The sequence below is a fragment of the Gallus gallus genome, chromosome 12 (genome assembly GCF_016699485.2).
Source record: "Gallus gallus isolate bGalGal1 chromosome 12, bGalGal1.mat.broiler.GRCg7b, whole genome shotgun sequence".
Lineage (NCBI taxonomy): Eukaryota > Metazoa > Chordata > Aves > Galliformes > Phasianidae > Gallus > Gallus gallus.
This window is the reverse complement of record NC_052543.1, coordinates 13,414,473-13,435,867: the sequence shown is the minus strand read 5'-3', so window position 1 is coordinate 13,435,867 and position 21,395 is coordinate 13,414,473. Positions and strand designations below refer to the sequence as shown.

At 44.4% G+C, this 21,395-nt stretch overlaps 1 protein-coding gene across 24 annotated transcripts in view; it reads left to right on the top strand.

Annotated features, from left to right (window-relative positions):
* Positions 1-21,395, top strand: part of CADPS (calcium dependent secretion activator) — a 173,890-nt gene that overhangs the window by 75,270 nt on the left and 77,225 nt on the right. For 14 of the 24 annotated variants that reach the window (XM_015293303.3, XM_015293297.3, XM_004944652.5 and 11 more), the window contains exons 8-12: positions 3,591-3,730; positions 5,958-6,024; positions 13,466-13,574; positions 14,117-14,329; positions 17,500-17,511. In XM_015293303.3, coding sequence (XP_015148789.1) covers positions 3,591-3,730; positions 5,958-6,024; positions 13,466-13,574; positions 14,117-14,329; positions 17,500-17,511 — 541 coding nt within the window. The remainder of the gene's footprint in view (positions 1-3,590; positions 3,731-5,957; positions 6,025-13,465; positions 13,575-14,116; positions 14,330-17,499; positions 17,512-21,395) is intronic. The other 10 variants (XM_015293304.3, XM_040646341.2, XM_015293301.3 and 7 more) reach the window with 1 other exon arrangement.

Genomic DNA, 21,395 nt, shown 5'->3' with positions numbered 1-21,395 from the left:
AAGGAGTGGAAGTGACAGTCCACTGCCCCTGTCAGTGGTGATAATACAAAAGACCTTGCATTGCCCTGGTACCAGCCATGGGATGTCAAAACCGCCCTTCTCGCCCCATCCATGCCCCTCACCTGTGGTCCCTACACCAGGGCCCTGGGACTGATGTCTCGTCAGCACCACAGCCCACTGTATCTGTGGACAATACGTGTCTGGGGTTTTAAGACATTCAGTTACTCTCCATGGATTTTTTATATCTTCCAGCAGTACGTCTGTCACAGTCCCATGCCTAAGCAAACTGCCACCCCCTTCCTCAGCTCCCTCAGCAAGGGAGGCCTCCATGCTGACATGGGCTGGTGTCCTTTGCTCCTTAGCTGCACTCAGGGAGAAGAAAACAACTTTGAAGAGCGTGTACTACACACGCAGGGTGCAGCCTTTTAATTCTACCCAGAGAGAAAATCCTGGTCCAGAGTCATCCCACAACGTGGGTATGAAAAGCTGGAAGCTATGAAGGAACCCATGGAACCCATCGTCTGGCCTTGAAGTCATGGACTGTAGGAACCTCACCAAGCCTGATGTGGGTTCCCTGGGGCTGGTGTCACCAAGGGTGCTCTACAGCCACGTTGTGGCTTTGAAGCACTAACAAGACTTTTCACTCATGCTGTTCATGCAAATGCCAAAGGTTCTTTTAGGTCTCAGTGAGTTGTTGCTCTAATTTATATCTTTACAGCGGAGAGCACCACAGATGATTTTGCCTTGTATGATTTGTGTTCATTTTGACCATTTGTCTTTTCACATTCTCGTAACGCCCTTTGTTCTCGCGCTTAGAGAGAGAAAAAAGCAGTTACTCCTGCTTTCCTCATCTCATTTTTCTCTTCAAGGACAGCCACGTCCTCTCCAGACTTTCCTCATCCACAGCTCAATCCTTTCTCACTGCCCCTTTTCTTTTTACCTCCCTTTATCTACCTGCTGAGCGGAGCTTTTCACCCAGCTGTTCGCAATGCCACTGAGGGCTTTTTTTCCCCTGAGTGGTTACGCTCGCTGTGGACCCACTTGCTTTGTAGGCCTTGTTTCCACTGGCAGCCATGAGCAGCGCTGACTTTGCTGCTCTTGGGAAGCAATTAGCCCTGCGCCTTGTTGTGAGAAAGATGTCAGGCCCCAGCACGGCCCTGTTGCCCTGAGGTACGGAAGAACTGGCCGTGCCAACGCACGTGAATCCTGATCCGGCGGGAAGCCATTGCCCCCGGTGAGCTCCTGAAATCCCAAGAATGTGGGCCAGCAGCAGCGGGCACGGGGCGATTTCCTCTGGCCGGCGGCCACCGGCGCTTTGAGCAGGCCGAACTTCAAAGGGACGCGCGGGTGCCTGCAGCGGCCGAGATGACGCGTGTCCGATCGGGCCGCGTCAGGATTTCTTTTTAACAAAATAATGAAACCGGGAGCGTGCTAAGCCCCTGATTTAGCTGTTTGAATGGGCATGAACCTGTCTACGAAGAGAGAAGGGAAGCAAAGTCTCCGTGGAGCAGTTTTATACACAGAAACACCCATGCTTAGCTGCCCTTTGAGAAGAGGCTTTGTGCTCTGCCAAGCCGGCACAATGCTCACTTTCTATTGCAAGTGTCGAGCTGGCAGCCGGCCGGCGCTCCTCACTGCACCGCTTCTGTCGGAGGGAGAGCTGGAAGGAGCTCCCAAGCCCCGAGCTGCTGGATGGGCAGCTGAAGCCATGGGAATCCATCCTGGCCCTATTGAAGCCAGTGGCAAAGCGCCTGCAGACCTCCGCCAAGGCTTCATCCCCTGAGAGTAAGGAGGGGAAGAGCCATGAATTGCAACAACACTGCACAAAGCTTATGCGCCTTTTGATGAAAAAGAGTTAGAAATCAAAGCAGAGAGTATCCCAAACACCCCAAGTGGCTCCTGCCTCGTGGGCAGGTGCCGTTTAATGCAAGGCCTTGGGACTGGGTAGTGCTCAGAGCTTGGACCCATCCGTGTTTCTAACAACACCCATGTGCAGGACTCACTGCTTTTCTTCAGGTTTTGCTGAAGTACAGGTATTTTTTCCAAGAGAGGAGGTGGATTAGAAGCTGATGTTGCTCAGTTAATCTAGGTGACTAATAATGGATTCTTGCCAGAGGAAGCATGAATTTAATTCAGTAAGGAAGGTGTGAAATAACGTTTATGAAAAAGGGTGAACTTCAAAATCTACTGATGTTAACCTTAGGCTTTGGAAGAGACAAATAATTTTTAAACTCAATTATCAGTGGCTAATAGCATCAGGTGTATTTTAGTGGGAGGAAAAAGCCTGCTTTGTTGGCTCAGCAGTAAAGGTGAGTATCTCTGGAATATGAGTATAGTTTGGCTGGAGTTTGGCAGGAACCCGGACAAAGCATGAGTAATGAGTGATGGAAGTACAGCAAATAACGAGGGTGGATGCTGCCATTTGTAAAGGAGTATGCTTGCATAAATGTTAATGGATTTAGAGGAGATTCACTGCAGTTCAGTGGAGACTGTAGTGAATTTGCATCCAGCAAAGTCACCTCTGAGAGAGAAAATGTTGGAAGAGGAAGGGGTGTAGGAGGCAGAGAGCGTGAGAGAGGACATCATTCCGATGTGAAGACAGCTATAGCTCTGCTGTGCTTCCATTCACTTTGCAGATAGACATTTTACAGTCACAGGGTTAAGCCACTTTAGAGGACACATGGAAGCAAGAGGAGAAAACTGTGAATGCTGAGTAGTTCTTGAAGAATATTCTGTGGCTTGCTGACAGAGTGAGATGCTGTGCTTCACGGGATGATGAATGAGTGGAAAAGCACAGCTATGATCAGAAGGGATTACTTGGAGCCTTCCAGTTTCTTTGATTAGCCGAGCACTGCCTCTGGTATTCATCTGCACAGCTCCACTGAAATCCCTGGTGTTGCACTGATCTGCCCCAGCTGGAGATTGCCCCATCATTTCCTCTCTGCATGAAATGAAAGCAGAAAGTGCCGCAGCCACTGCTGGCATGATATGTGCTGCACATTTGATCTGTTGTTGTAGCACAGTCAGACACACTGACCTATCTACAAGGTTGTCTACTGCATGCAGTCTTGCCAGTAAGCAAAATAACAGAGCGACTTCATCAGTTTGGTGGTAGTGATTGATAAACCATTTTAGGTATAACGTTTTGTGGTGAACCTCACGAGGAAACATCAGGAAGGTTGGAGGCTGGCAAAGTTGTATGGCTCTGAAAGTGGAGGACTGCAGCAGGCAACCTTAGCAAAAACTTACTGGTGGTTTGCTGATCACATCAGTCCATCATCACTTCTAGACTGATTTGCCTGGATAGCTGCAAGCTTGTTTGCTGTCCACTCTCCTTAAACAGCTGCAAGATGGGAACCGATAAATGCAGTTCTGTTCTGCCCAACCCTATGAACAATGGCACATTGAGGACTCAGAGAATATTTTAACTAATCTCAAAATAATAAGCTGCATGTTCAAACAACAAAGAAAAGTTATTCCCAGTGATGGGAATGGAAGTTTCCAGGCTGACTTTCTGAGCTCTTCTGCTGTGCTGTTGTAAAACTCACGTTGAGAACAATTTTTAACGTTCTCACTTTTGATGCTTGCAGGTTGTTCTCCATCCCACTCCCAACAGCCCAAAGCAGTCAGAGTGGCACAAAATGACAGTTTCAAAAAACTGCCCAGATCAAGACCTGAAGATCAAGCTTGCTGTACGAATGGATAAGCCCCAAAACATGAAGCACTCTGGGTAAGTGTCCTTATCTGAACTCCATTTGTTTTGCATGAGCATTAGAAAATTTCTCTTTCTTAAGATTCTGAAAGCGAATCTTTTTCTCAAGTTCATAGGAGGTCAAAAGAAATGTAAATATGGAAATGACATCAATTTGGTCATTCATAAGGAACTTTCCATATACTTAGCATAGGTACACATTCGTAATACACATCAGTCAAACAGTTTAAATTTTAAATGGTATTCCCTGGGAAATTGCTAGATTGTTTTCTTCCTCTAAGGAAATAAGAAGTGAACAGCCTAGCTCTCTTACTGGTATGTTGTAAAAATTTCCTGAGTTATTCTGTGTTTACCCGTGTTGACTTCTCACAACCTAAAAAACAGTGCACCTTCCGCATGAAATAAACTCCAATGTGATCATCATTATTTATACAGAGATGCACAGTACAACTAAACAGCGGTTGCCTGCAGGGAGGCAAGAGAGTGCAAGTAGGACTAACAAAATGGGGTGTTAAAAGGGGAATCTCTCCCCTCTGTGCATCAGTATGAGAGGATTTGGGGCCAAGGGGATCCCCATCTTCCCCCCCAGGCTTCCTCATGTCCCCCACAGGGACAGGAGAGGTTGGGATGCTGTATGGCAGAAAGGAATTTTTTTAGTTCAAGATTATGTAATTCCTGTGCACTGTAACCTGACCTGAGCTGGCCAAAATGGAATCTTTCCTATCTTTTCCTGGTGCCCAGAAGCAAACACTGATACATGCTTTTCACTGGTAATGCAATTACAGATTAGATCATCTTTGGGAAGATCTAGCTAATGGCATTGTCAAGGCTTTCCTCTCTTTGCCCTTCAGAGCTGAGGATGTGATAAAAAGTAGAAATTATCTAGGAAAATCACTGCTTTGATTAACTCTTTATCCAGCATCATTTTGGGGCTATAAAAGTAGCATTGCTTCATTTTTGTTTGCTTAATGTTTTGCTAGGTTTAATCCATTAGATGGATTAAATCACGCGTCTTTCTTTTAATTTCTTCTCCTCGTCCTCCTGTCTTCTCTGTTAATGGGATCAGAGCCAATAGCCAGATGTTAAGTTTAATTTTTTCCACAGTGAATGCAGCACCAAGAGCAAAAAAAGAACAGTTCTCCTGTCATGCTTGTTTCCTTGATCAGGTCTGATGGCAACAGGGCTGAGCAGTCCTGGCTTTTTTTGTGATCTTTACAACTAACGTTTAACATACAAGATGGTGCTGAAACCAATGTGATTGGTAATATTAGCTTGTTATCATAACCGAGGTTATCTTTCTGCTCGTTTTAGTTGCAGCAGCAAGCAGGGCAATTATTTCCCTGTTCTCGAGCTCAAAGCCCACTCAGTGCCCACTTTAGCACAATACTTGGAATGTCTTGGCTTAAACATTCACCATGTACATACGTTGATTCTCTTCTAGCATAAAAAGCCACCAGCATAACCAAAAAGAAATTGTTTTCTATTCATAGAGCCAGAACCAAAGTAATTATAATGATACGTGAAACATATTAGTGCTGAACAATGTCTTTGTAATTACTCCTAGTCTGGTGCTGCTTCTATTTTTGCCAGTGTTTGTATTACAGTGTCACAGCAGCTGCTTCATCACAGAGATTAAATGCTAATTTTGACATTAATTTTAAAAGTTAATTCTTCCTTCGTGGAACGCAGTAAATTCACTCCTTAGAAATTGTTCAGTTTGCTCATAGCCAAGCGATTTCAAGGAATTCATCTTCAGCTTTTTCAGCAAAGTGACCTGGTTTAAGCAGTCCAGTGTATGGTGGGGTCCCCGGCGCTGCCTTTGATGCAGTAAGGTGCCCTCTCATTGACACTTCCCCTCAGCCAACTGGTTTTGTGAAGGCTTAAAGCAACACTTAGGGTTTCTTTCTCTTAATTCTGCCATTGCAAATGTATTCACCCATCTGACCACATAGCAGCTATTCACTGGCATTAAAGGGCTTCTGGATTCTGAGCAAGCTGTAAAAAACAAAAAGGAAGAAAGGAATAATACTGTGTAACATCGAGACCCTGGGAGCTTTTTGTGTCTCTTTCTTTACAGGTTATTCGTTCAGGCTAGAAATAATCACATTCAGTAATGCTGCCAAACTTGAGAGTCTTGTAATTACTCCTTCTTCTGCATTAACTTTGGTTTCTAGCTGTGAAGAAAAGATACTGTAAACAACAGCTTGTCATTTGTGTACTGAATTCACTTATTCTTTTCTCCTAGATATTTATGGGCCATTGGTAAAAATGTTTGGAAGAGATGGAAGAAAAGATTCTTTGTCCTGGTGCAGGTAACAGATTTACCTAGAAGTGACCTTAAATTACAACGTGAAGTATTTGTTCTGACCTCTTACAATGCTGTGTAACTGCTGCAAAACTGTGGTTCTGCATAGGTTCTTTGCTAAGTCCTGGGTCTTTTTTTTGTTTTCAATTGTGGACATCTTCTCAGGGACAGCCCTGGTGCACATCACTAGCTGGGAGTTCTGTGATGCAACTGAATGCTTGGTGAAATGGAGAAACAGTTTTAGGGAGGAATTTAGTGAGATGGGAAGGAGGCTCAGTCTGTGTTGGCTGGAGGTACTTGAGTGCAAATGCTCCCTTTTCGGCCTCCAGGTAAAGTTTCAAGAATCTTGAAATCTACAGAAGTTTCATCATTGGCTGCATCAGAGTCAGCATTTCAGTCCTGATGCTTATCTAATCTTCAAATTCATTGCTCGTTCTCATTCTTTTTTCTTTTTCTTTTCTACTTTCTGCCCTTCCAGTTTCAGTAGACCTGTATATTATTGGTTAATAATTTCAAGTAAACAGACAGAAGGTGTCTTACACGAGCTAAGAGGTTCTGGTCAGTACTTGACGTGTTAGATCTTCCCTCACCTTCTTGATGGCAGCTGAGAGCACTGAACCCAGGGAGGTGTGGGGCCCTGGTCTGGGTGGCTGCATCTTCACCCCAGCCTGACCAACACTACCACAGAGTACACTTGGATCCATCTCTCCCTCTGTCCTGCCCGAGTTCCCCAGGCTGTGCTGTCTCCAGCTATGAGAAATAAAAAAAATTAAATGGTTGCCTATGTCTGTCCAAGCAGCATATTTAGATTTAGGTTAAAAATGATGGGTTTAGGGCATTCGTAAACCATTCTCAGCAACATCTCATTTGCAAATGCACCCTTCATGCAGGGACTGGTCAGGTGGAAGGGGTTCACACAACTGGATGCGGGTCCCAAAGAGGCAGAAGAGGCCATGACTAAGGAAATGCCTTTGGGGAATGCTGCACAACAAGCCTGTTTTTATGCAGGGGTTCAGGGACTGCTTTTCTCTGTGCGTTTTCTTGTCTGTGTTCAGTGCTGAAGTTAAACGTGCTGTGGCAGTGTATGATCACCTGTAAAGCTTATCCTTGAGAGGCAGCTCATTTCTGCAGAGTTCTCAGGGGCATTTTCTTTGTGAGCAGGGGTTCTCCAAGGCATGATCCTTTTTCAGAGAGTGTCTGTGTATAACAGGACAATTCCTCTTTCCTAAAATAGCTTCTCCCATACCAAAGTTCATCTGTACTTCTGTGTATGAGGCTCTGCAGGTGTGGCTGCTAATCCCCACATTTCTCTTAGGAGCATTCATCTGGCCTTTCTGTGGGGTTGCAGTTCTTCCTCTCATCTTCACATGCTATATATTTCTCAGCTTGCAGTGGAACTGAAGTGCTCAGTTATTCCATGTTTTCTTCTGTTACTAGGTCTGTATTCGTCAGTTGGCATATGCAAGTAGAATTTGGCCAGAAAAGCAGTTCATTTGAATAAGATGAGCAGACTTTTGCCCCCAGAGAGTCTCTGTAGCCCACCTCAGAAATTCCAGCTGCCGCTGCAGCTCCTCTGTTACGTTACCGTTTGCTCAACATTTGGTGCAATGTAAAGTGTTCTGCCGTACATCAAATATAAACAAGAAACACTCTCTATGCAGTCCCTCAGATGTAGTTTGAGCATATTGAACATGTCAGCAGGCAATAAAGATGGAATAAAAATACTTTGCTGTCCGTATGTTTGTCATTTGCTTTTCATGCAATGCAAAGGATGGGTGCTGATACGAACAGGGATTGGCAGTAAAGGTGTTGATGTCCAGAATGCTCTGAACTCTGCCGAGCACAGACAGGGAGTAGTCCCAGCAGGACAGTGAGCTGGCCTGGCTGCAGGAAGAACGGACAAGGATTAGGCTGTGCTTTAGGGGCTCAGTCAGCCGCACCAGGCTCCTGTTGGCACCAGTGCCAAGTGCTGGAGTCCAAAGCATAAAATCCTTTTGGGATATTGCAGTGTGGTCAGCATGTGACACTGCCAAGAGGTCAGGGCTGTAAGTGTGCATGAATAAATATTTCCTTTCTCATCCCTCGTCTCTGTCCCTTACCTGTAACACATTCGGCTGCACCTCTCCCCTCTCTTGCATAGTAACATCTTCCTCCCAGTCCCACGTCCTCTCCTGCCCCTCTTTCCCTGATTCAGATGGAGGCAGCTGGCCCAGCCCCAGTTCCTTCAGTGCTCTGCAGTGGTGTCTGGTACCAGAGGTTAAGAAATTCATGGTAATAAATACTCAGACTCCTCATCCCCATCTAAACAAGGCACAAAGGTGCCAAGCTGCATAGGCAGCACTGTGGAGGAAGGTGTTGATGGCAGTTTGGCTCTTTCCTGTCAGCGATGCCTCACCAGTATGAACGGAGGCTTCGCACATGTATGGAGAAAAAGGAGCTCTACAGGGAGTGTTCCCACTGATACTTGGCTCCTGTAAGCCCTGCAGAGAAGGGGAAAGGAGCAATAACTCTCTTGTAATTTGGGCGGAATAATCCCTCGCACCTTCTGTGTCTGTGAAAGCTGTACAGGAGATGGTTTGTTTGGGTGCAGTGGGTGAGAGCGGCTCCTTTGTGCTGCTTCTGTAGCTGGGCCTCACCCCTTCAGCACATGCATTGCTGGGCAGTCCTCGTTCCCCCCTTGGTGAGGGTGGGCAATGTGGTGCAGCCTGGTGAGCTCAGGTGCGTTTCTACTGCAGGCACCCGTGTGGCACAGGGGAGCGTTTTCCGAATGAATCGCAGTCCTCTCCGCACACTGCCCACCCTTCTCGTAGACACCCTTTGAGATGAGCAGCAGAAGAGCAGAATACTGATTAGATGTAAATTACATGGCAGAGACTCGTTACTTGCCTAATTTTAAATCCTGAGATATGCAGTGTGAAAGTGATGGCAGAATATGGCCCTGAGCTTGGATGGAAATGGTCCGCAGCATCGCAAGTGAGGAAAATGCTTCGTAAAGGCAGCAGTCATGCCAATGGCAGTGGTGAGAGAAAGCAATGGGATGATTTAGGGCAACGTTCTCTGTGACTGGTTGGGAAAGAAAATGTCTATCCAGCACAGATGTTGTGTTTCATAAGTTGCTATATCAGCTAACTGAGCACAGAATACAGATTTCAGCCAGTTTGTCAATTGGACCGTTGATCACGCAAAAGCTGGGGTTTTTTGGTAGCTGGCAGAGCTTGCATTAATTCTTTGCGTGGTCTAATGTGCTCCATTGGCAGTAACTCTGCTGCTGGTTTTAGTGGGCTTGCCAGTTCTGCGATAGGAAATCTCCTCTAATGATTCTTAAGGGCAAGTGAATTAATTACACTGAGATTTCAGACTGAATCTGTTTTCCTCTTGTCATAACCCCATTTCTGTGCGCTGGCAGCATATGGGAAGTAACACTCCATGGTACCTGGATGACATGTCTGTTGAGTAGCTGGAAGCAGTTTTCGTCTGATTGTGTCTCATGGTGTTTGCAGAATGTTGTTGGATGCAGATCAACTCTCTGCAGATTAAAACCAGTTGCAGTGTCTATGCCTGGATCTATTGTTCTAGTGACAGGCTTCCCGCACTCATTATAACTCAGAGTAATGGTGACAGCTCCTGCTTTTAGCAAAACTCAGAGAACTCGGGATGCAGTGAAACGAAGTAAGTGTTCAGTAACTCTGCATAACCAACTGCACTAGGAAATAATTGCACGACATCGCAGTGTACTACACCCCAGTCCTAGCCTGTGGTCCTCAAATCAAGAATGACCTGCAGCTGGTCCCTGCAACCATATTAAATCATGTTTTCAGTCAGACCCTCACTGGGAACTGGGCATAGGCCGTGAACGCTGAGAAACCCTTGAGTGTTGCTGGTTGATACAAAACATTTGGAAGCTCCTGGTTAAGCAGCTGCATGTCTGCTTGCACCTGGATGCCTGTACACAGGTGAGCTGGTGGCGTGGGCACGGCTTTCCATCAGGCAGACCCACCCGAAGAAAACACACGTGCTTGGAGGGAGAAGCTAGGACAACTGCTATGTGCAATTGTTTAGGGATGAATGGATGTGCTGAGATGTGAAAACTGTTGTTTTCACATTTGTTTCTTTAAGCTAGATCATTTCCTCTGCTCATTTGTGTCAGTAAAGGGCTCGGGAGGCAACATACAGCTGCAACCAGAGGACAAGAGCCTCCCATCAAAGTAGAAAGCTGTATTACAACTGGCAGTATCTTAGCACAGTTTCTCTCCCTTGGGACAAAATGCATGCTGTTAATCCAGGAAAGGTCCTTTTAAGAATTTAACCCAAGTGGGGTGGTGTTATGTCAACACTGGGAAAGAGGGAAGTGGATGACTGAGCTGTGTTGTGCTCAGAGTGCAAGGGATGACAATTAACAGGTTTGAGCTGGACTCCCAGGCGAGCGTTGCTGGCTAGAGCAGGAGTATTTGGTACAAAAACAAGGATGAAGTCAGTACTGGTTAATACATACCTACTGTATTTATTAATCACTCGGATTATATAGCTGGTGACAGAATATGGTCAAGTGCCAAGAAAGTCAGATCTAATTTAGCAGCCTGGGAATAGTGAACTTTGGCATTTGTCTCCTGCTGTCTCTTTCCTCTCTTCTCAATTTCTTTGCCTTTCTCTTTTTTTTTTCCCCACTTTGTTCCTTCTGTTCTTCTGTCTCAAATTATTTTCTAAACCATTTTCCTTTTTTTCTTAAGGAACCAGCCAGAACAGCCTTGGATTATTTCTCTTTTTTGAGCTTCAGTCAGTTCAGCTTCCTTAGCTGCTCCTTTCCTGGCCCTCGTCTGGTCCCTGGATCAAATCCCAGTTGCTTTGAGAGTTTGTCCCTCACTGGGCAGAAATTTCCCCTCAGTCTTCCTTCAGCTTCCTCTCTATCCCTGCTTTTTTCAATTACTCAAACCATTCATCTCTCCCATCCCATCTGCTCGCTCTCTCTCATACTCATCTATGGTTCAGTGTGAACTCAGCAGGCTGCAAGATTAATTTCTGCTATTAACTGTTTCTCTGGTCTGGCCACTTCGGAGCTTCTGCAGATGGCAGGCTCTGTATTTTAGAGGACTCTGCACAGTATTTTAGAGGGCTGATGAGAGGCTAACTGCAACCTCCGCTTGACCCTGCAGCGCTGTTCAGCAGTGAAACATGACAGTGTCATATCAAGCTTTCTAGAATCTCATTTTGTAAGATTTTTCTATGCCACTACTCATAAATGGAAGGAACCACATCTTGCTGGTAGCCAGGGCACAGCTTGTTTCTGACCCCAAGCAGTAAATTGGCATACCACATCTTGCACACAAGGTGCTGGCTGGAGTTGTGTTTGTGCAGGCACTCTGCATGGCACCATTGGCTCCTTTTCCAGAGGACATCAGTAGCAGTCTAGGCTGGTTGTATGTTGTAGAGTGACCTGCAGGTTCCTCTAAGAGATCTCTTGTAATAATGATGTAGAGCAGCTCCTAAGGAAACCCTGTGGGTATAAACAAGAGAGCAGTTTGCATGGCTCTTCTCCAAGAATGGCTCTACCACATCTTTTGTCCACACCTGCCCACAGCACGGGTTGGAGCCTGATGATATGTAAGGTCACATCCAACCTAAGCCATTCTATGGTTCTTTAATCTCTCTTCTGTAACTTTTAACGTGAGAACTATATGCTTTGAAGTGCCTGTATACGTTTCCATTTCCTACGGTTGTGTTGGTACAGTTGCTTTATTGATAGAGCTTAACAGTATTTGCTGGAGCCAAAGATGAAGTGAATTAATTGAATGTGAGGAAGAGCTTGACATTCAGACCTCAAGTTCAGGGTCAGAAAAGAAGAAACTCTTAACTACTGAGCGGGTTTTACCTGTTGCTTAGAGCTTACAGGATAAGAGGAAAGCATGACTTGTTTCAGTGTTTTCAGTCGTGTCGGCATAGATTAGCAGTGACTCATTTCAGGAACTGAATTTGTCACGCAGTACTGAAGTTCAGGCTGTCTGAGGCAGAGGAACCAAACCCCTGCCATTCGCATGAAATCCCCAGGATGGTACAGTGAATAAAGCACATTCAGGAGTTTGTCCAGGAGATGGCAGCAATATACTGCTGTTCTTAACTGAATGAGCGCCGCAGGAGTCCTCTGAATATTGTGCTGAGGGGCACCAGGTTATTTTTAGATTTCTTCGTGTTAATCTTTTTAATTTTCGTGTTGCCGGTACGGCGGTACGCATTCAAAGTTCATAGCATATAATGTGCACTGGTGTGCTCCTGCTATTGGTCTGTTACTTGTCAATCTTTCCTCGGTGCTGGTAGCTTTAAGGAAGTTGCAAGATGCTTAAAGCATCACTTTCAGCCTTCCTCCCACAAATGTGTTAATGATAGGGTTTATTCTTAGGTGGATGCTGGAGCTGTTCCTGGAGGAAGGCGCGGTGCAGGCAGGCTGGCAGCTAGCAGAGCCCGCAGAGGGCAGCAAGACACCGAGCGCCAGCTGGGGATGCTCAGCCGGGTCCCCTGACTTAAATAAATGGCATTTATTAGCGAAAGGTGCCACTGAAATATATGCTGCTTGTAGGTTTGTAACAGAACGGTTCGGAGGCAAAGTCCCCCAGCTGCTCGGGTGACGCAGAGAGTGCAGCCACTCACGTGGAGCCCGTCTTTCAGGATCTCTCCCAACTTCCCAGAAATGACGAGCACGATCTGTGGCCACCCACCAGAGTTTGCAAGATCCCTCAGAAGTCAAAGTTTCCTCCAGAGGTCAAGAAAACGTCCACACTAATAAAATTACGTAAGGCGTCCAGGATGTGACACAACCTTACCAAAGTCATTTGAAATCATTTGACAGTAAATTTCCCCATGAGTTCTTAGCCTGGAGCACGGAGAATCCTTTCCTCTCCGGCCGGGCTTCTCGCTGCCCATCCAGATCGTGGTGCGGGGAGCACGCGCGGGGCCTTGATGCAGGATGATGGCCCCCCAACGGCAACGGGAGAGCCTGGCCGAGCCCCGCAGCTGAGTCGGCTTCCGTCAAGAGCTTGACATTGAATGTATCGTGTCATGCAGATGGTACCTCAGAGGAGTGAGAGCTGCCATTTACAGCACTGATGACAACAACTGCCGAGATCAGTGGGATCTTAAGATTGCTTTAATATGACTGGCACCTAGCAATTTAGCTCACATTGTTTGTGACAGGGTGTCACTCTTGCACTTGTCTGGGGATGAGTGATAGAGCTTTCTAACGCATGGTTCTTCCTCACTGGGAGGAAATCAAACCACTGTGTGTACCAGCATGGAGAATGAGGGTATGTTAGGAGAGTGCTTTGAGAATGTGTGATAAAAGTTCAGCCTCATGAGCAATGATCCCCTGACACCCCAATCCCTCTCCAATGTATAAATGCACAATTTGGATTCCTTGTCATGATCACCCGATGCCATCTTAACTTTGTGATTTTCTTCAGGTTAGTCAATATACATTTGCTATGTGCAGCTACCGGGAGAAAAAAGCTGAACCTCAAGAGCTGCTGCAGCTCGACGGATACACTGTGGACTACACCGACCCGCAGCCAGGTATGGCACCAGCCCCTCTCTGCTGTGGGTGCTTGTGATGCCTAACAGCCCCCGGCTGGGATGCTTTCCCCTGCTTGCAGCTGAACTGTGATCAGCATCGTTGTAAATATGTTTGTGTTTAGGCTGATCATTAGCTATGCATGACTTTACTATAAATAGATGGGAAGGAGTTGAGCGGAGTTGCACAAGAGGAGAGGGAGACTCATCTTTTCTAGGGAGCCTAAGTGAATTAGATGCTTTACCCTCGTCGTGCTGTGGATAAATGTCCCTCAGAGGAGATGACAAAAGATGCAATAGGTTTGTGGTCAAGACCTTGCTTCCAGGCTTATACCGGTGGCGGGGAGATGGGAAGATGGGCACTGAATCGGGGCACGGATAGAAGCAAGCATCCAACCAAGCAATTCTTGTGCAGAGAGAGCACTGGCTTTGCCAAGTGAACCCAGTGCATGAGGGCTGGGGGTGGCCAGGGGGAGCTTGTCATCAGCCTCAAAGTCTTCAGACGTCTGTTGCCATTTTCAAAGCCTGCCTTCCTCTCCTGCCAGGTTTGGAAGGTGGCAGAGCATTCTTCAACGCTGTGAAGGAAGGAGACACAGTGATTTTTGCAAGTGACGATGAGCAGGACCGCATCCTGTGGGTCCAAGCCATGTACCGAGCCACCGGCCAGTCTCACAAACCTGTGCCGCCTACCCAAGTGCAAAAGCTAAATGCTAAAGGAGGAAACGTTCCCCAGCTAGACGCCCCAATCTCTCAATTTTGTAAGTAAATAAGTTCTCCTAGACAGCAGAAGTCTTTGATGGAAAGATTTTTCTGCACTGATGTAAATCAATATTCACGCACATGTTTCTGACTCCAAAACAAATCTTTTTCATTATCATTAAGCTGCTTTTTACATCAGTGGATCCAGAACCACTTAACCTGTCTGTTTAACACAACCAAGCCCCAAGAAACCAAATTCCCTGGGGAAATTGTCAATGAGTATTTGAAAGTGCAATACTTGATGGAGAAGAGACTGGGATATGAGAGCCTGCAACCCAGCTTGCTTTCTGCACACACCCGTCTTAGCCCCACACAATAAACTGCAGATCCAGATCAGAGCAATTCATTAGTGCCATTAGCTGTCTGTCAAATGTATCACGTGCTCAGAACTACAGGTGCAAATCTTGCAAGTATGAAATGCACACACAAAAAGAGGTCTCCTGTTGAATATTCAACTGTAGGAAAACATATGGTATTTTTAACAGGTTGCTTTGCAGGCCAGTTAGATGTGAATTTAAAGCAATCATCTTTTAAGTTGTAGCTGTGCAGTGTGTCCTGTGCCGTTATACCCAATTCAGTTAATTTGAAATTTAGAGCAACTTCTTTTGTCTTCCGAATGACATTTGATTATAAACCAGGCAAATCCCTCCTCGCTCATTTTTCTGGAGGGTCCCACAGTAGTGTGTCTCGAATCCCTTTGTGGTGTAACATGCAGCACTTCTTGCTCATTTCAGCAAAACTGAGTACGAGTAAAAGCAGTAAGTATTAGCAAATTCACCCAATTACACCGGATTTTAGCAGTTAAAATTGTAAGGCTTTTAAGATTTTGAATACATCATTATAAGCAACCCAGAAAATCTACCCATTGCTTACAATTTTGGGCATCTTTTATATCATTTTAACTTCATGTCAGTATTTATAAAAAACAATAGTGCAAGATATACGTTTCAGTGATTCATTTTACAGCAGAAAACCTCTGCTTGCCTTTTCTTATGTGTGTCCCCTCCATGTGCCTGCACATCTTGGACTCCCTGCTGTCTTGCATTGCTGCTGCTGTGGATGAGGACGTAGCATGATGCAGCTTGGTAAACATAGGCGGTATTTTCATCTCAGTGCCCCTCATCCTGTTCGGCCCATTCATGTAAATGATTTGTGGGGCACAAGATTTAAAGGGTTGGGATTGAGAAGGAAGAACACCTCTCAGAATGCCGAGATGGGAGGTGGGAGTTGGCTTCCTACAAGTGGGTTGCACTTACCTCTACCCAGAATGTTTAGTCTACAAGTTCTTGGGATGGGAGAGGAGACACTCAGGGCCATGAGCCTTTGGGTGAATTGTCCCCATTCACATCCATGTGAGGAAAGCCAAACCCTGCTTGGGTTCCTGGAAGATCTCACCCCTGGACCTGCAGGATCCAACCTCAGCATCTCTCACGTGTACTCCAAACCCAGATCATTCAGGCTCTCCCATGCTGTGCTGTGTTGCATTGTGCCAAAGCATGGAAGCCAGTCAGCTCCTCACTGCATTGATAACTTGCTTCTTCAGCATTCTCTGGGCTGGGCACATCATTCCTTTGCTCCTCAGTATTCCTTCCTCCTCCCGCTTTGGACCTGGATCCCTTTCCAACCTTTTTGTGCATAGGGTCTTTGCCTTTCAGGAGGAGGAAGGAAGCATGCCATAGAAGCCTTTCATCTCAAGAGCAAGATCTGCTCATTTTTTATATTTTAATGTTTGTATGCAGCAGTGCTTGTTGGAATAGTCAATGGGTGCAGCAGTTTAATAATGAGAGGCAGAAGTGAATCATGCATGCCGTACATGATGGCTTATCATGAGTCTTAAATGCACAAATACATATCTCAGCTCCTTCAGTCTTTAAAGTCAATCGTATCAAGTACTGCATTTTTAAAAGGGTCTTGGTTTGTTATCGGTTGTTTTTGGTTTGTTTGTTTGTTATTTTTTGGCCTGCAGAAAGGTAAGGACTTTCGCGAGACATTCTATTCTTGTACGTTTATCTTTATACCTGTCATGTTTTTGTGCTTATTAAGGCTATGGTAAATGAAAGATTTGCAAAGAAGTAAATGTTAAGCAGTTTGATGAGTAACTGTTGTTGTAGCGTTCATGTTGTAGCAGTCCAAAATGGCACATGCACATGCATGCACATGCAGAGAAAATCCAGCCCTCTGCTCCTGTGTCGGAGCTGTCTGTTAAGCAGAAACCTGGGAGGAACACATTTTGCTGTTGGGAAAACTTGGGAGCAATAGTGAATTCACTTGGTTCCCGCCTCATTTAAGTGAATAAATACAAACTTAGAGCGCTACTTAAATTCTCATCCCCCATTCGATAGCAGCACTTGACTTGGAAGCAAAACAGACAGCTCCAAACAAGGGTGGAATATATTTTATTTGCATTTTAAGTACTGAAAAAATAGATCCTGCTATTCATTAATTTTTGTATGACTCTACAGTCCCTTTTATGTGGGTAAACAATGCCCGTTAGAGTGAAAAGTTTTGCTTATTTTTATTTTGCTATAATTTAAAAGAGAAAATCCATTACCGCAAAGCTGTGCTTTTCTCCAGTAGTTGCATTACAAAAGAAAGAAAACAAAGCTGTTCTTGTTTAATGTTGAAATCATGCACAGTATTATAGTCAATAATGCTGCCAATACATATTATACCTTTTTGGTAATATTTAAGCTTCATAAAAGTGGTCACTTGTCTGAAAGCACCAATCTTTGTTCGTTCTGTGTTAGTGATGCATTGAACAAAACTCCCAAACATGCTCAGCGTTCATTTTTTTCAGACCCCTTTTCTTTTCAACATGAAAGATTGGTCAGTAATTGTCTTACATATCACTTGTGCTTATATTTCATTTTTAATGTCTGTTTATATTTAATGACTGTTAATCACGCCATATACAAAGAGTTGGTTGTTTTGAGAATTTGTAATGATTTGTTCCCCCATGATCCGTAGCTAGGTTTGTTGAGCTTCATAAGAAATTTTCAGCTCTAAGTGTTTTTTTGGTTGGTTTGGTTTTCTTTTAAGTTTCTTTTTCATTCTTTGCTTGAACCCAAATATTTAGCTGCTAGGTTAGGGCTCCTGTCTGCTTTCCTGAGCCTTGTTGCTAGTCTTTATGTTATTCTGGTTTGTTCCTTCTTACCCTGCTAACTTCTAGCTGGACTCAAGGGTAAGTGCTTCCCTGTAGCTAGCACAGCTCAGATAATCAGACTAGATTATCTGACGTATGCAATGTGCTTTTTTTTCTCTTAAATCTTTCTCATGTTTAGATTTTGTAGTACAAACTTTCCATGTTATTTTCCTGAATTTAGGTTTGAAATGTAAGTTTCCATACTGAAATTAGGATGCATGTGATGTTTGCATAATTGCCTTCTCTCCCTGGCTTTCACATTGGCATCAAGTGATCCTCTTAGTAAAGCCAATCATTAACATCTCTATTTTTCATTCCAAGATGTAAATATTAATTAACATCACAATAAAACTGTAAATAATACCTTCTTTTGTTTCATGGAATTTACATCTAGTTGACTGCTTACTGCCTGAAAACAGATAATTTTGCACTCTGACAATATCCTTTCTTTCCGTTCCAATGCCGAGCTTGGTGCAGCGCACCAGCGTGCGGGGCTAACCACGGACTGCTCAGAGCCTAGAAAGGTAGGGCAGGAGCCCAGCGAGCTCTAGACGAGGTGCAGGACTCCAAGGAGCCAAAACCCACCCCTCCACCTCCACGCACGAGCCCAAGTCCTCCAGGTTTGGTAGTTCCCTCCCACACCAACACAGCCGGGGATTATTTCGGCGAGGACCCCGACCTGCTCTGACTTAAACGTGTCAGACACGGAGGGGCTGCTGCTTCCCCTAAATTATCATAACCAAATATGTCAGTGGGGGTCTCAGCCACCAACCAGTGCTAAAGGATAAGCCAGTGGAATTGTTAATTTATCCTCAGTCGTTACCTCTTCCGACTGGAACACCTGCTCTGAAAAAGATAAAAGCACGAAGTTGTGCTGTAAAAGAGCTTCTCCTTAGTCTTTGTTCAGGCTTAAGTACGCACTGTACAAATCCTTTACTGGTGCCAAAAGCTTGCTTCTCTAATACCTGGTGAGTGCCTGCTTTCCTTAGGAGGGAATAGCATCAGTGGGTCACGAGAGCTGGCAAATATGTATCCGGAGTATCTGAATGCAATTATGAGAAGGAACAGGCGGTGTCATCCCTCCTGGCCATCCAGCAAGAGTCCTTTTTTCTCCTTTCTCCTTTTGTTTCTTTTTCTTCTTCTTTTCTGTGTGTGAGTATGTGCGTGTGTGTTAAGTATACCCCTGGGTAGCAGGCAGAATTCCTTCTCAGCAGACACTTTCTTTTTTCTTTCTTTTTTCTTTTCTAAACGTTTGGATTTCCAAAGAGGATTCTTACCAGACTTTATCGCTAAAAGTTCAATTTGATGGAAATACAGATTTTTGCCACTTTGAAAGAAAGAAAGAAAGAGTGAATGAATGAATGAACTTGGGTCTGGCAACATTACATGTATTTGCACTACAATGCATTGCTATCCTATTAGATTATTTTATTAGTTTTGTGCTTTAATTGCTTTATTTTTTGTTAGATAGATAGAGATATCATAAGAACGCTGCTGTGTCTTCTGTATTGTCAACTTGCAGATGCTTCATTGAAGGAATGCAGAATTAAAATGTTAATTCAGTTCTCACGTAACTTGCATGAATTTAAAACCAGCCTGTAAATCACTTTTACGTGCTTTAAGAAGCATGAGGCTCTAACTGATAAAATATAAATTCATGGGGTTCCGCAGTCATCCAATTCAAAATATTTTTAAATAGTTATAAAACGCTGTGAAGCATTGTTTTGTATTATAAATAGCTCTTCTAAAAATGTGTCTTTAACTTAGTGCACAAGGAGTTATGTCAGTGCATAGTACAAATTCCCATTCACTTAACTACCAAGCAGGTGACGTAGGTTTCAATTCGGCGCACAGTGCGTCTGGTGATGTACAGGAACATTCTTAATTGTTCCTTAAAATTGTAACTCGAGCAGGGGAGAATTTGTTTGCAGCAAGATGCCATAAAACAAAAGACTAAACAGCCGATTAAACGCCAGGCTATCTTTTAAGACGGGATAAAATGAGAGGAGGAGGCGAGCTCAGGGAGGCTGCATGCAGCGCGGCATGCGGGGGCTCTTTGGGAGTGGCCGTGCCGTGGTGCTGCCGAAAGGGGATAGGTAAGTCACAGCCTGGTTGCCAGCAGCTGGCTCCTCACCAGCACCCGGGTGTTTTTAAGCCCAGTGTGTGGATTTTCCCCCAGAACACCAATATTGGCTAAGGAAACCCCTTGCACCGCTTGACGCGTCCATCCCAAGTTGCAGCCCATGCTCTGGCAGCTCATGGGAGCACCACTTTGCTCTTGAGCCCCCAAGCCCAGAGAACTTCTCCCACTTGCCCGACTGTGCCAGTGAAGACTTTTCCAGACGTATCTGTAAATGAATAGCTGCCATCAATCATTGTCATTCCTTTATTTCATGTCTCCTGATGAGGTTGACTAGTGTCATTGTTTGTTACTGTCCAAACCACATCTTCATTCTTGTAATGTCAAGCAGATATGACAAGCACACATTTTCCAGATGAGTAAGATACAAAGTCACCTTTTAATTTACAGTTCTTTGGTTGTTGTTTTTTTGTTTTTTTGTCTTTTTTTTAACCAACAAACGTGTTTTGAATTTACTGGATTTTTAAGTTGCCTTTGGTACTAGAAGTCATTCATTAATGAAAAGAAAGAAATACCGAGTAAAAAATTCTTACAATAAAATGGCTACCTGCAGCCTTTTATAACAAGAATTCTTTTATGGAGCTTGTCCCCCGTTATTAACTTCACTGCTCTCAGAGCAAAATCTGCCAAAATTATCACTGCAGCCAAAGAAATGCAGAGGGCAGTGAAATACATTAAAAAAAAAAAAAAAGCCAAGAATGAGAGATTTGACTATGTTGTCTCTTCCTTTTTAAACAACAGTTAGATAAAGAGGAAGAGAGCCTTCGCAGGACGAAATGGTGGGACAGTCCTTTGTTTTTCATTATTGCTGTTGTTTAAATCTTTGTGTTCCTGGCGCTGGCAAATCCCGGCGGCTCTGATTTCAAACACTTGCACAGGGTGTGTGTTTGGCGGAGGGCTAGTTAATGGACTCAGTGTAAGATGCAAACTGGATAAAGATGGGCAAAATGAAAAAGGCAGTAGTTAAGAGGAGACAATAATGTAAGCTCCCAAGTGTAACACAAAAGCCGGGGTCTGTAGTTTGGAAGAAGAAAGGTTTCTGGAGGCTGTGCTGCCAATTTACCTCTCCTTGCAGCCTTCCTTCTGAGACCACCATCGAGCACCTTTCAGCTGCACTTGTGTGCAGCTTGTCTAAATATGTAAGATAACTTCTGTAGGCCTGCAGCAGCATTTTGTCTGGGAGCCGAACAAAGGAGCACCAGCTAGCTTGGCACAGCACCTTGGAAAGGGATTGTAAGTTACTGGAGCATCGTATAACTTTCTTTCTTTGGTTTCTCCTTTCTTTTTTGATTGGAATAACAGAGTAGGGTCAAAAAAGCAGCCGTATTTGAGTGAAACAATTAATTTAAAGTACTTACAAATTAGCTGTACAGTTTGGGTACAAATATTAGCCATTCCCATTTTGTTAAAAATCTCATTTAACTGTGCAAGGCATTTTGAAGAAGGGTGTATTATATGTAAGACTTTATGGGCGGATGTCAACATTATTTTAAACAACAGCTCAGCTCTGTGGAGTGGAGGAACAATATATGTAGATCCCTCCTTGTCTTTTTTGTGTTTCCTAGGGATTTAATGCTTTCGGTAAAGTTCGATTCCTAGATTTCATTTTAAATTGAGTCCCCTGGGGAAATCAAAATGAAAAACAAATTGCAGATTTCACATTTATTTTCTAATAATTAAAGGAAGCTGAGTTTAGAGTACGGCTGTCCTTTGAAACCTGCTCCTGGATATTCTTAAGACTTTTAAACCTCTAGAGCAGTACAGGTGTGGCATCTTAATGAAC